This window comes from Oncorhynchus masou, chromosome 6, assembly GCF_036934945.1.
Source record: "Oncorhynchus masou masou isolate Uvic2021 chromosome 6, UVic_Omas_1.1, whole genome shotgun sequence".
In the NCBI taxonomy this organism is placed as follows: domain Eukaryota; kingdom Metazoa; phylum Chordata; class Actinopteri; order Salmoniformes; family Salmonidae; genus Oncorhynchus; species Oncorhynchus masou.
In genome coordinates, this window is record NC_088217.1 from 21752710 (window position 1) to 21767804 (window position 15095).

The 15095-nt window shown below is 42.3% G+C and overlaps 1 protein-coding gene across 2 annotated transcripts; it reads left to right on the forward strand.

Moving 5' to 3' along the window:
• Window positions 1–11407: 11407 nt before the first annotated feature.
• On the forward strand, window positions 11408–14736 carry LOC135541596 (transmembrane protein 263-like). 2 transcript variants are annotated; one of them, XM_064967907.1, is made up of 3 exons: window positions 11408–11755; window positions 12586–12667; window positions 13129–14736. In XM_064967907.1, exons 1-3 carry the CDS (start codon window positions 11747–11749, stop codon window positions 13434–13436), a joined length of 399 nt encoding a protein of 132 aa, XP_064823979.1. In that variant the 5' UTR covers window positions 11408–11746; the 3' UTR covers window positions 13437–14736. The 2 variants fall into 2 exon arrangements, with proteins under 2 accessions (XP_064823979.1, XP_064823978.1); XM_064967906.1 differs by having other exon boundaries at window positions 11410–11755; window positions 12583–12667.
• Window positions 14737–15095: the final 359 nt, after the last annotated feature.

Here is a 15095-nt window from a genome sequence, read left to right on the forward strand (position 1 = left end):
GTGTGAACAAAGGGGACACCGACACGCCCTTTTCCAAACGTTTCTTAAAGCCTATTGAAGGGCGCGTTGTCTAATTAATTTAAGGAGGTTGGTCTGCTTTAGAGAATATTGAAATAATGGATAGTATTATTTAGCCTATCCATGTTTCCTCTAGGCTCTCATATGGTGATGTATTAAGCTAACTAATGTATATTCTCACACTGCACTAGATACTGACATTCGTACATATTAACCATACTCTCTTTCCTAGCTGTCTTTGAACGTGATGAGTAGGTCATCTTTATATTGGGGGTGTGTTTACACAGGCAGCCCAATTATGATTTTTTTCCCACTAATTGGTATTTTGACCAATCAGATCAGCTCTGCAAAAGATCTGATGTGATTGGTCAAAAGACCAATTAGTGGAAAAAATATCAGAATGTAAACGCAGCCATAGTGTCACGACTGATTTCTCACGTCTATGCTCATATTATCTGACATTAATACAACAGTCAACAAGCAGGCTATGTTTCTCATGTTCCTGGTTGACTATTATGTTTTGGTTCTCCCTCCTACCATTTTCTAGTCATGCTTCTTAAAAATGCATGCATGGGGCAATGGATCATATACTTTAAATCAATGGCATAGCAGAGGCCCATAGGAGTCATCTTGAGACATTTAACGGAAATGACTCCCCCTGGTGGAAAAGATAAGGATAGCAAAGGCCACGAACATTCCTTTATGTCATAATTTGTCAGTGCAAATTATGACAAATTAGTACAAATGTCCCCTTTATTCCCTTATAATAATACAGTATTTTTTCTTTGTCACTGTAACCTCTAAATCCTGTTTGGGTGTTTTTTTTGCATTTTCTCTGATAACTTGAAAACAAAGTTCTAGTATTTAACTATTTTCCTCTACCTACTCTCCTACAGATTAATCAAGAGCTTGCTTTGTCCCTGAGCATACACACACTGTTGTGTGTTTGCATAAGAAGCCAACCAGATTCAACCAGCCACCACCGAACCCTCCACATGTTCCGGAAGGTGCCTGCTTCTCCGTGATGTGCCCGTTCCTGGTGGGGCCACTGGAGTTGTCAGCGTGTGTGTACCCCATCATCCTGGACAGGCCCTTCATAGAGGGGGCCTGCGCACCGGGGCCCTGCGCTGGAGATTCCTCATGCAGGTCAGTGGGTTAACTAGGGTATCCCGATGAAGGGTTTATAGTAGCACATACAGACATTATCTAGCCTATTAAGTGATTGTTTGGAATTGTTATTTTTATCTGATAGAAAGCAATACAACTCAATATGTTATGAAAGGGACTAGTTGGTCTCTAGAAATGTTAATAGCAACAAGATGCACCAACAGAACTGCAAAATGAGTGGTCGGTCCATACAGAATGGTTTGAAATCACATTGACATGTTATTCTCCTTGGCCCTGCAGTGTCTGGAAAACCTCCACCGTAGCCTCCAGGCCCTGGGCTCCATACTGTATGTGCTCCAGGGGCCTTACCAGGGGACAGTGAGGTGGCCCAGTGGGGAGTCACCCAACTCAGCATGGACACAGAGATAGAGTCCCACACGACACCCAACTGGACCAGGAGCTTCACATCATGGCCTGGGAACTAGGCCTCAACATACACACCACTGTGGCACCCATGCTCTATGATGTCCAGGGCCGGGTTAATGCAGAGGCTTACCGGGGCTGAAGCCCAAGAGGCAGCAAAAAAAAAAAATGTGGAAAAAAACGTACGAAAAAAGCCATACGTATATACAGTGCCTTCCAAAAGTATTCGGCACCCTTGAACTTTGCGACCTTTTGCCACATTTCAGGCTTCAAACATAAAGATATAAAACTGTATTTTTTGTGAAGAATCAACAACAAGTGGGACACAATCATGAAGTGGAACGACATTTATTGGATATTTCAAACTTTTTTAACAAATCAAAAACTGAAAAATTGGGCGTGCAAAATTATTCAGCCCCCTTAAGTTAATACTTTGTAGCGCCACCTTTTGCTGCGATTACAGCTGTAAGTCGCTTGGGATATGTCTCTATTTTGCACATCGAGAGACTGAAATTCTTTCCCATTCCTCCTTGCAAAACAGCTGTCAGTGAGGTTGGATGGAGAGCATTTGTGATCAGCAGTTTTCAGTTCTTTCCACAGATTGTCGATTGGATTCAGGTCTGGACTTTGACTTGGCCATTCTAACACCTGGATATGTTTATTTTTGAACCATTCCATTGTAGATTTTGCTTTATGTTTTGGATCATTGTCTTGTTGGAAGACAAATCTCCGTCCCAGTCTCAGGTCTTTTGCAGACTCCATCAGGTTTTCTTCCAGAATGGTCCTGTATTTGGCTCCATCCATCTTCCCATCAATTTTAACCATCTTCCCTGTCCCTGCTGAAGAAAAGCAGGCCCAAACCATGATGCTGCCACCACCATGTTTGACAGTGGGTATGGTGTGTTCAGGGTGATGAGCTGTGTTGCTTTTACGCCAAACATAACGTTTTGCATTATTGCCAAAAAGTTCAATTTTGGTTTCATCTGACCAGAGCACCTTCTTCCACATGTTTGGTGTGTCTCCCAGGTGGCTTGTGGCAAACTTTAAACGACACTTTTTATGGATATCTTTAAGAAATGGCTTTCTTCTTGCCACTCTTCCATAAAGGCCAGATTTGTGTAATATACAACTGATTGTTGTCCTATGGACAGAGTCTCCCACCTCAGGTGTAGATCTCTGCAGTTCATCCAGAGTGATCATGGGCCTCTTGGCTGCATCTCTGATCAGTCTTCTCCTTGTATGAGCTGAAAGTTTAGAGGGACGTCCAGGTCTTGGTAGATTTGCAGTGGTCTGATACTCCTTCCATTTCAATATTATCGCTTGCACAGTGCTCCTTGGGATGTTTAAAGCTTGGGAAATCTTTTTGTATCCAAATCCGGCTTTAAACTTCTTCACAACAGTATCTCGGACCTGCCTGGTGTGTTCCTTGTTCTTCATGATGCTCTCTGCTCTTTTAACGGACCTCTGAGACTATCACAGTGTAGGTGCATTTATACGGAGACATGATTACACACAGGTGGATTGTATTTATCATCATTAGTCATTTAGGTCAACATTGGATCATTCAGAGATCCTCACTGAACTTCTGGAGAGAGTTTGCTGCACTGAAAGTAAAGGGGCTGAATAATTTTGCACGCCCAATTTTTCAGTTTTTGATTTGTTAAAGTTTGAAATATCCAAAAAATATCATTCCACTTCATGATTGTGTCCCACTTGTTGTTGATTCTTCACAAAAAAATACAGTTTTATATCTTTATGTTTGAAGCCTGAAATGTGGCAAAAGGTCGCAAAGTTCAAGGGGGCCGAATACTTTCGCAAGGCACTGTACATTATATATTAAATATGTAGTATATGTATATATTTTTTTACTGAAACCGCCAACCACAGGAGGATTCAGGAGCCTCAATGAGGGTAGATTAGTAGAGCGACAGCAGACAATCGTCAGATGGGATGAGAAGAGTTGATAGGGCCCCCCATCGTGGGCCCCCTGCCTTGATTGGGTAACTGATAAAAATTTAAAAACTGCATAATAGCCGAATGTGACTGGTCAGTTGTGTGAGTCAGGGGCTGGGCCCAAGCCCATAGGGAGCCCATGAGGTTAATGTTTTATTTAATCCATTTTAGATGAAGGCTGTAATGTAACAAAATGTGGAAAAAGGGAAGGGGTCTGAATATTTAACGAAAGGCACTGTGTATATAGATGAATGGCATACATAAAACAAATCCTCTGCAATCTGCACACATTACCCCATAATGACAAAGTGAAAACAGGTTTTTGACATTTTTGCAAACGTATTAAACATAAAAACTGAAATACTTTATTTACATAATTATTCAGACCCTTTTCATCCTGTTTCCATTGATCATCATTAAGATGTTTCTACAACTTCATTGGAGTCCACCTGTGGTAAATTCAATTGATTGATTGGACATGATTTGGAAAGGCACACACCTGTCGATATAAGGTCCCACAGTTGGCAGTGTATGTCAGAGCAAGAACCAAGCCATGAGGTTTTAGGGATTGTCAGTAGAGCTCCGAGATAGGATTGTTTCGAGGCACATATCTGGGGAAGGGTATGAAGACATTTCTTCAGCATTGAAGGTCCCCAAGAACACAGTGGCCTCCATCATTCTTAAATTGAAAATGTTTGGAACCACCAAGACTCTTCCTAGAGCTGGCTGGCTGGCTGGCCAAACTGAGCAATCGGGGAGAAGGGCATTGACCAAGAACCCAATGGTCACTCTGACAGCGCTCTAGAGTTCCTCTGTGGAGATGGGAGAACCTTCCAGAAGGACAACCACCTCTGTAGGACTCCACCAATCAGGCCTTTGTGGTAGAGTGGCCAGACGGAAGCCACTCCTCAGTAAAAGTCACATGACAGCCTGCTTGGAGTTTGCCAAAAGGCACCTAAAGGACTCTCAGACCGTGAGAAACAAGATTCTCTGGTCTGATGAAACCAAGATTGAACTCTTTGGTCTGAATGCCAAGTGTCACGTCTGGAGGAAACCTGGCACCATCCCTACGGTGAAGCATGGTGGTGGCAGAATCATGCTGTGGGGATGTTTTTCAGCGGCAGGGACTGGAAGACTAGTCAGGATCGAGGGAAAGATGAACGGAGCAAAGTATAGAGAGATTCTTGATGAAAACCTGCTCCAGAGCGCTCAGGACCTCAGACTGGGGAGAAGGTGCACCTTCCAACAGGGCAACAACCCTCAGCACACAGCCAAGACAATGCAGGAGTGGCTTCGGGACAAGTCTCTGAATCTCCTTGAGTGGACCAGCCAGAGCCCAGACTTGAACCCGATCGAACATCTCTGGAAAAACCTGAAAATAGTTGTGCAGAAACGCTCCCCATCCAACCTGCAGAGTTTCAGAGGATCTGCAGAGAAGAATGGGAGAAACTCCCCAAATACCCAAGAAGATTCGATGCTGTAATCGCTGCCAAAGGTACTTTAACAAAGTACTGACTAAAGGGTCTGAATACTTATGTAAAATGTAATATTTCAGTTAATTTTTTATAAATTAGCAAACATTTCTCAAAACCTGTTTTTGCTTTGACATTATGGGGTATTGTGTGTAGATTGAGGGGAAAAAACGACTTAATCCATTTTCGAATAAGGCTGTAACGTAACAAAATGCGTAAAAAGTGAAGGGGTCGGAATACTTTCTGAAAGCACTGTATATTATTGGTCCGCGGTTGCCCATCCCTGCACTAAACAAAGCACTAATTTAGATAAATTAACATTCAGACGTATCCTTATCCCCGGCTCCCTCTCTCAAGCAAAGACGGGCTTCCCCTGGATCGACGCCATCATGACCCAGCTGAGGCAGGAAGGATGGATCCACCACCTGGCCAGACACTCTGTGGCCTGCTTCCTCACCAGAGGAGACCTGTGGATCAGCTGGGAGGAGGGCATGGAGGCAGGGAAGGATGGGGAGGGAGGGAGGAATGGAGGAGAGGGAGACCTGTGGATCAGCTGGGAGGAGGTCATGGAGGCAGGGAAGGATGGGGAGGGATGGAGGAGAGGGAGACCTGTGAATCAGCTGGGAGGAGGTCATGAAGGTACCAAAAATGAGAAGGGGGGCAGCATGACTGCTGGCTCTAAAATCAGTCACTTTACAAGGTGTCTCCAGTTGTTGGTGTGCTACAGTAGCTGACTGTGCTTCTCTCTGCATCTCCCTGTGCCCTCTGTGTGTGTCAAGTGTTTGAGGAGCACCTTTTGGATGCAGACTACAGTATAAATGCAGGGAACTGGATTTGGTTGTCTCCCAGTGCCTTCTTCCACCAGTACACATGCATCTTCTGCCCCGTACGTTTCAGATGACACATAGACCCTAAAGAGAGACAGTGGAGCCAAGTTGTTGAACCCTGACACCAACGATCGCAAACACAATACCAGACCATGCAAACTGGATCCACGTGGCCGAAGAGGTCATGTGACCAACCACATCCCTAAAAACATAAACCCTGCCCTAGTAATTGAGATCATGCCCCCTAAAAAAATATCCGTAAAAACATGGATAGCCTCTTCCCCCATCTTCAACATCTGATCTGAGAGCAGTGGCCAGCTTTTCCATATAGAGTAGTCTTGTTCCTAGCAGTAAGTCTTCAGGTTGGGGCGGCAGGTAGCCTAGTGGTTAAGCGTGTTGGGCCAGTAACCATAAGGTTGCTGGTTTGAATTCCCGAGCCGACTAGGTGAGTCAATGATCTGTCGATGAAAGGCACTTAACCCTAATTGCTCCCGTAAGTCTCTCTGATGACTAAAATGTAAGACAATTTCTGGTAGGAAGAAGCATCAACTGTGGTGTGGTTGCTTTCCTCCAATACCTGCTGTAAATCCTTTCCAGGGGAGATGAAAAGTTTCCTGTTGGAGTGCATTCTCAAGCCTTTGCAGTAGTCTTAGGTTAAAAGACTGGGATACAGTTAGACTGTGTGTGTGCACAGACTGTTGGAATGCATTGAATTTCATGTGCACTTGTTTTGTTGCATTTTATCTCATTGTGGTGGAAGGCTGGCTCTGAAGCCGAGGGGTAAACATCGCAGAAATGTTCATTCAACTGTTGTACTTCACCTGCTTTTCACAGGCCTCTGTAAGGTAGAGAGCCAAGGGGCTTAAATCTAGGACTTGACAGAGATAAGTATGCTGCAGGTGTGACAGCCAGCCTTCACATCTATTATTGGAAGAGACATATTCTTCTTCAGTACAGTCTGTTTGGCACTGCCATCACAGGAGACCATTCAGGAACAGAGAGATGTTATTCTCTAGGCCGGCAGTGGGCCAGGTGGCTGTCTGTTTCAAAGAACCTCGCCACCATCACCGTTGGCATGGCAACCAACACTCACTTACACAGTGCTTCCTGATGCTATGACTCACTTTGAGAACTCTGTGCATATTGACTACGTTAACGTTATTTGAGGGTATTTTCATAAATATCTGTTTTACCGTTTAGAAATGAAGCACTTTATGTATCCATTTGACTACGTTTTTTTTTTTTTTGGTGGGGGGGGGGGGCAAATTCACTTATAGTGTATTATTATTATTATTTTTATATATTTTTTATTTAACCTTCATTTAACTAAGAAAGTCAGTTAAGAACAAATTATTATTTACAATGATGGCCTACCCCAACCCCAGCCAAACCCTCCCCTAACCCAGACGACGCTGGGCCAATTGTGCACAGCCATATGGTACTCCCGATCACAGCCAGTTGTGATACAGCCCGGGATCGAACCCGGGCCTGCGCCTCTCAGGATCCATTTGAAAGTAGTTAAAAGGTTCGTATTTGTGACTAAAAGCTTGTTGGATGCATTTTCAGCTTGTTTTGGATGATGTTTTGCTCAATCGGAACTGCATGGTGAACAATGTATTGTGTCATTTTGGAAACACTTTTTTTGGAAATAAGAAAAGAAGATTTTTCTGACACTTCTACATTCATGTGGCTGCTACCATAATTATGGATAATTATGAATGAATCATGAATAATGATGAGTGAGAAAGTTAGAGGAACAAAGATAGTACCACCCCGCAAAAAAACGGGGGTAAAACGAAAATGTATCTCAGTTGGTAGAGCATAGCGCTTGTAACGCCAGGGTAGTGAGTGGGTTTGAGTCAAACGTAAAATGTATGCACACCTAACTAAGTCACTTTGTATGAAAGCATCTGCTAAATGGCATATATCATTACTTATTATTAGATCAGACTAACCTAGTCATTTGCTTGTGTTACAGCTTTGACGAACGGGTTGAGGCCAAATAGACTACACTGAGTCAGTCGTGTGTCAATAAATGAGGGTCAACACATGGATCATGACACCCGTGTCTTATCTGAAAAGCAGGTCACCACCTGGGGAGGTATCCAGACCACCCACTGAGATGGAGGGTGAGATAGTTCTGGAACACCAGTGGCCCAGTTCAGATACTTCTAGAATGCATTTGGAGAGATTTTTAACTGGGACCAGTGGCGGTCAGTGCTGTTTAAAATGAGGGAGGACAATTTTAAAGCTATTACATGATACTCAAATTTTCCCTGTACCCACCATGAGGTTGCTACAACCTAGCCAATGAATGAAAGTTTACAACGTACAGTTGAAGTCGGAAGTTTACATACACCGTAACCAAATACATTTAAACTCAGTTGTTCACAATTCCTGACATTTAATCCAAGTACAAATTCCTTGTCTTAGGTCAGTTAGGATCACCACTTTATTTTAAGAATGTGAAATGTCAGAATACTAGTAGAGAGAATGATTTTTTTCATCCCAGTGGGTCAGAAGTTTACATGCACTCAATTAGTATTTGGTAGCACTGCCTTTAAATTGTTTAACTTGGGTCAAACTATTCAGGTAGTCTTCCACAAGCTTCCCACAATAGGTTGGGTGAATTTGGGCCCATTCCCCTTGACAGAACTGGTGTAACTGAGTCAGGTTTATAGGCCTCCTTGCTCACACACGCGTTTTTCAGTTCTGTCCACACATTTTCTAAAGGATTGAGGTCAGGGCTTTGTGATCGCCACTCCAATACCTTGACTTTGTTGTCCTTAAGCCATTTTGCCACAACTTTGTAAGTATGCTTGGGGTCATTGTCCATTTGGAAGACCCATTTGCGACCAAGCTTCAATTTCCTGACTGATGTCTTGAAATGTTGCTTCAATATATCCACATAATTTTCCATCCTCATGATGCCATCTATTTTGTGAGGTGCACCAGTCCCTCCTGCAGCGAAGCACCCCTACAATATGATGCTGCCACCCCCGTGCTTCACGGTTGGGATGGTGTTCTTCGGCTTGAAAGCCACCCCCTTTTCCATCCAAACATAACGATGGCATTATGGCAAAACAGTTCTATTTTTGACCAGAGGAATATTTCCAAAAAGTATGATCTTTGTCCCCATATGCAGTTACAAACCGTAGTCTGGCTTTTTTTTATGGCAGTTTTGGAGCAGTGGCTTCTTCCTTGCCTTTCAGGTTATGTTGATATAGGACTCGTTTTACTGTGGATAAAGATACTTTTGTACCTGTTTCATCCAGCATCTTCACAAGGTCCTTTCCTGTTGTTCTGGGATTGATTTGCACTTTTCGCACCAAAATACGTTCATCTCTAGGAGACAGAACATGTCTCTTTCCTGAGCGGTATGACAGCTGCGTGGTCCCATGGTGTTTATACTTGTGTACTATTGTTTGTACAGATGAACATGGTACCTTCAGGCATTTGGAAATTGCTCCCAAGGATGAAACAGACTTGTGGAGGTCTACAAAACCAGTTCTGAGGTCTTAGCTGATTTATTTTGATTTTCCCATGATGTCAAGCAAAGAGGCACTGATTTTGAATGTAAGCCTTGAAATACATCCACAGGTACACCTCCAATTGACCCAAATGATGTCAATTAGCCTATCAGAGGCTTCTAAAGCCATGACATAATTTTCTGGAATTTTCCAAGCTGTTTAAAGGCACAGTCAACTTAGTGTATGTAAACTTCTGACCCACTGGAGTTGTGATACAGTGAATTATAAGTGAAATAATCTGTCTGTAAACAATTGTTGGAAAAATTACTTGTGTCATACACAAAGTAGATGTCCTAACCGACTTGCCAAAACTATAGTTTGTTTAAAAGAAATTTGTGGAGTGGTTGAAAAACGAGTTTTAATGACTCCAACCTGAGTGTATGTAAACTTCCGACTTCAATTGTAGGTGCACACAGGTCAAGAGAAAAAATGTAGGTGACAGACAGTGTCACATTCAATACCGCCTTGCACACTCTTGCCTGCATCTAGCTGATATAGGGTGTAATTATTAGTCCAACAGTTGCAAACACGATAAATGTTTTTCAACAGAATTGGCGGAATGAATACACCCCTGATCACTCGTAAACACAATTCACTTTCATAGCAGCCACGTTGTATTCCTTCTCGCATCTATGCGCTCTCCTTTTCTCACCTTTTCCCTCACTTGTGGACTTCAATGCACAACACATCAGCTGTATGTGACCAGGCAAAAAAAACTTCCCAAGCCAAACCATATAATAACTGCAACATACAGCCTAAATCGTTGTCACCATATTAGTTAAAGTAACATCATAGTCAACATAGCTTATAGAACTAAAATGTTAGTAAACCTGCTACAATAATGCAATAAGGTTACAGTGTGCAGTCAGTAAGCAGTTTAGCAATGGCCCCGGTGGCAATACATTAGTTAAACCAAAAGCTTACCTTGACTTGGAAGAGTTCCAGTGTTGTGTTGGATAGTCATAGCCAGCTATCTAACACAGCATTCTTCTGTTTGAGCAGGGTGTTTCAGTAGGCTAAACAAGCTAGCTGCATTTGCTAGCTCAGTAAGTGAAGCTGGAGAAAAAAAACTATGTAATCTCAACTATTGTCTTTCTCTCTCTTTGAGTTAACTACTCACCACTTTTTATGCACTGCAGTGCTAGCTAGCTGTAGCTTCAGTACTAGACGTATTCTCCTTTGATTGTGTGGACAACATGTCAGTTCATGCTGCAAAAGCTCTGATAGGTATGAGGACGTCCTCTGGAAGTTGTCATAATTACTGTGTAAATCTATAGAAGTGGGTGAGAACCATGAGCTTCTTAAGTTTTATATTGAAGTCAATGTACCCAGAGGAGGACGGAAGCTAGTTGTCCTCCGGCTACACCATGGTGCTACCCTACAGAGTGTTATTAAGGCTACTGTAGACCTTCATTGCAAAATAGTGTGTTCTAATCAATTAGTTGGTGACGTGATTATATTTAGTATAGTTTTATCTAAAAATGATAACTTTTTAAATGTTTTACCATTTTTATTTGTATGAAATTCACTGAGGAGGATGGTCCTCCCCTTCCTCCTCTGAGGAGCCTCCACTGACTGGGACAGATAGAGCTCTTGAACCAGGGTTTGCCATGACATGTATTTATGAATTAGGATGCTGTTACCTAATGATGAACACAATATATTTCCTTCTCTGAAACACAGGATTTCCGTGATAAGGGACCATATAGAGTTATTATATTGTTGGTATGGTGTAACATATCTTATCTAAACATGGACAAATGCTATATAAACAAACGTTATATATTACTATATATTACTCACCTGGTGTTATTTAGTTGAATGAATGTATTACCAAAATATAAAACATGTACTGATTCTTATGAATTATATGCCATGTTGTGATTTTTTTGATAGCTATAGTCCAAAGGTCAATGAAAATTCGTCCATATTACATAACAGTTTGACATTTTCTCTTTAAGTGAAGCCTGAAAAAGTAAATATGTAGTCCAGAAAAAGTAAATATGTAGTCCATGTAGTACACGTAAGAAGTGTAGCACTCATGAAGAGAAACAGGCAGCAGGCCGTTTTAGGTGACGCAAGATCCGGAGATCCGGAGCAAACGAGCGCAGTAGTTGAGACGCCACGTCGGCAGAACCAACAAGATAAACCGTATACTTTTTTTTTTTTAGGAAAAGTTGGAAGCCTCAACAAGTACGATTATACGTGCGTTGCAATAGAGGGCAGGGCGTTATTCGTAAAGAGCAGCGTTTAATATATATATTTTTAACAAAAGTAAGAACTCAGAGGCGGAACATTGCGATAGTATTTCTCAAGGAGACAAACGAGCGCACCAGTTATTCTTTGTCTCAGGTGCGTTTTTTTTTGAAGACGTAGCATTCTGTTCTGCAAGCGGCCATCCGAAAGTACTGGAAACATGGTGAAGGTAAGGATTTGTTTGGCCTATTATATCGATTTCATTTTCACAATGCATTCCGACAAGTAAAGTGATACTGCATATAGATTGGGGTATGATAAACAATTGCGTACGAACGAAATGCCAAACCGAATTGATTAGATCCAGAGTGATGCACAGCCAGTCGTTTTACACAACAGGTTAAAAAACTAAAAATAAATATAGTAAAAACGATTATGATTGACGTTTTGCTGTTCGTTGTCCACTTTTCGTGAGTGTTATTCACTCATACGTATTCCAAACAGAGATGAGCTTTCACGGCGGGGAGACTTTTTAAGAGCCTTGTTTTTAAAAACCTGTATCCTTGGCTCTCTTTATTTGTCTTTTGATTAACAAAGGGGCATTAATCTATACGAAACAGCCAAGGGTTATAGCCTATTGTTTTACAACAAGAGCATTAACTTTTAAGATCAACAAGCACAGGTTTTGAACATTGTTTGCCTGACGGGCCCCGTCAAATTGAACGTTTTACGCAAGGAAGCCTCAATTATAGCCTTTCTAATATGCTGTTACTCAACCTACGTATTGTGCACGTAGAACGTTTTTCATGGCTGCTCAGTAGGCCTACAGGGTAAAGCCTGAACGCACCCCCAACGTGGCAGCGAACATTTTGGATCAGAAAATGTGCACTTATTTCAATTGAGAAATGTATTTCCAAGTGAGTTTGATAATACTCTTTTGACTTGGCCTGCAGAGATGTTGCCTATTGCTAATAGGGCTAGTGGTGGTTTAACAACTTCTAAGATATACTAAGTGTATCAATTATTATATATATATATATTATTTCCCTGTGTCAGAAGGTGAATGCCACCCCAGAGCCCCAGCCTGAAGGTTGTCTTATTGGAGAAGAACTGGAGCACACTGAAAATGACCCCACATCAGGTAACTAGGCACAGTACACATCAACAGTGCACTCTGCATTGCGCAATCTTTCTCTGCTGCATCACCCTTGGTGGCCATTTTTAAAGTGCCAGTTTGTCAAGGGACCCTTTAATCATCTGGGATATGGTGCAATTCAGGGTAAAGGGTTGGCTGTTGCTATTTAAGCAACTTGAGAGATGTATCAAGGGAATATGTTTGTTTGTGCAAGAGGAAGGTTAAGAGACTGACACGCAGTACAACCATCTTGTGGAACGATATGATTCAATGTGTGTAGGTATAAGCCTATTTCTAAAAAAGCAGCCTCTTGAGTGTCTATCCAAGCACAACTTGTTTTCTGTCTGGTCTCTCACACTCTGGTAATTGTCAGTCTCGTAAAAATGGTCTGTCTCTTTCTGAAACTCCACCAAGGTGTTTTTTTGTGTGTGTGTGTGGTCTTTCTAAAAGCTATCTCTTTCTTCTAGATGAGGGAAAGGATGAAGGGAAGGAGCACCCCGTGGCCCAGCCAGGCATGATCTGGCGGGTCGGGGGTGGCCTGTTCAGCGCCAGTAAAACAATGGTTGGCGCCACGGTAGGAGGAGTCGCCTGGCTGGGTGGGAAGAGTCTGGAGTACACCAAATCAGCAGTCACCTCTGTCCCCTCAATAGGTGTCGGCCTGGTGAAAGGGGTTGCTGGGGGCGTGTCATCGGTTGCTGGGGGCGTGTCATCGGTGGGTTCCACTGTAGCCAGCAAAGTTCCGTTCAGATCCAAGACTAAGGACAAGGCAGAGTGAGGAGGAGGAGATGATGGACACAACACACAATGCATTGCCCCCCCCCCCCGACTGAGCCATAAGAGGATGTGATGAGTTGAGACAAAGCTAGTCACCGTGTTTTCAAAGTTCAATGGACATTTATTTTACTTCTGTTAGTTTGTACAGCACATCCACTAAGTTGTACTTGGGGAACTTGTTCAGCAGAGCCTTCTGTAGCCTCCCCTTTTCCCCTTTTATGTTCTGTTCTCTTAGTCTGTAACCATGTTTTTATGCAAGTCATAAAGTCATATCGTATAAACATTTTAAAATCACAACAGCTGTGATGGAAACAGGTAGTTTTGGTAATTTGCTATTTAACGCAACTGTTATTCTGACAACTATAGGTAGTTGAAAATGAGAAGAAACATTGAACTTGAGATTTTTATTGGTACATGAGAACTTCAAGGGAAAAGTACATTTTGTGTGTACTACGTCATCACACACTAACTTATCTGCAACAAGTATGTTTGGTGGAAACGCCATTGGTGGGAAACGCGTGTTTTCTTTATTTGAATATTCGCATCAAAATCAGTCGCCATTTGGATGGAAACGTAGCTGGTGTTGAGGGAGATTCTTGTTATTCAGGGCAGGGCTCACATGCGTCCCCTTTATCTGCTGTCCTTACCCCCCCTCCGTTTGCCCTCAACACAATTTTGCTGTGCAATGTGTACAAGGGCTCGTCATCTAATACAACATGGGCCCCTGAAGCCTAAAGACATTGTCTAGCAGTTTGAGACAGACATGCTAAGCTGGGTTCTTCTCCAACCAACTAAAGCCTGGTTTATGATGTGCTGGTATTTTTGTTTGATCTGTTGTGAGAGCTGTCCTAACAGAACATTGCTCATTTCAAAATGCTACCATGAACATGTGTTGAAGATATAGCTGTTTAGGACTTCTGAAAGAGTTTGATAGCATTTACAAAATAAGAGTTGGTGGTATATATTCCGAGAGAGACAAGGGCCCTGTTAGGTTGCGGTGGTGGCATTATAACTTGGACCTTCGTTTTTTCAATTGATTCATATATGAACTGGAAATGTCATCAATTTTATATAAAAAAAATATTTATTGATGAAAGGCTAGTTTCTCTACTGCCTGTCTGTTTTGGCCCTTTTATGTTTATGTGAACATTTCTATGGATATTCAGCATTTCAATGCAACATTTTGGGTTTGTCTGTCTGCATTCTGCCATGACTGGGCTGTTGCTGGTAGAGAATGCTGATGTGAATGACTTGTATGTTTACTTTCTGACATGGTATTAAAGTGTCATAGGGAAGTTTAACTTTGCCCCTGTCTTATTCACAACGTGATGTACCTTGTGGTTTCAAGTCAAAGGCTGCCCAAATCTGTTCCTTTGCTAATTTATTGGTCAATGAACTAAGCAGACCAGACCCAGCTGCTATTGCATTGGTGCCTATGGGAGAGCCACCCTGTTAAACAGACCATTTTTGTTCAATGGTTAACTGCCTGAGTAGGACATTTTATCCACGGTCTTTGGTACCATCACTAGATGAGGGTAGTCCATTGGGAACTGCATTTCTCTAATGGCATACTCTTGTGTTTGTGTAATGTCTATGTTGCCATGTTGAAAAGCTGAGTGTTGCTGATCCTCAAGGGTCTGAGTGTTCGGGTCAATATGGA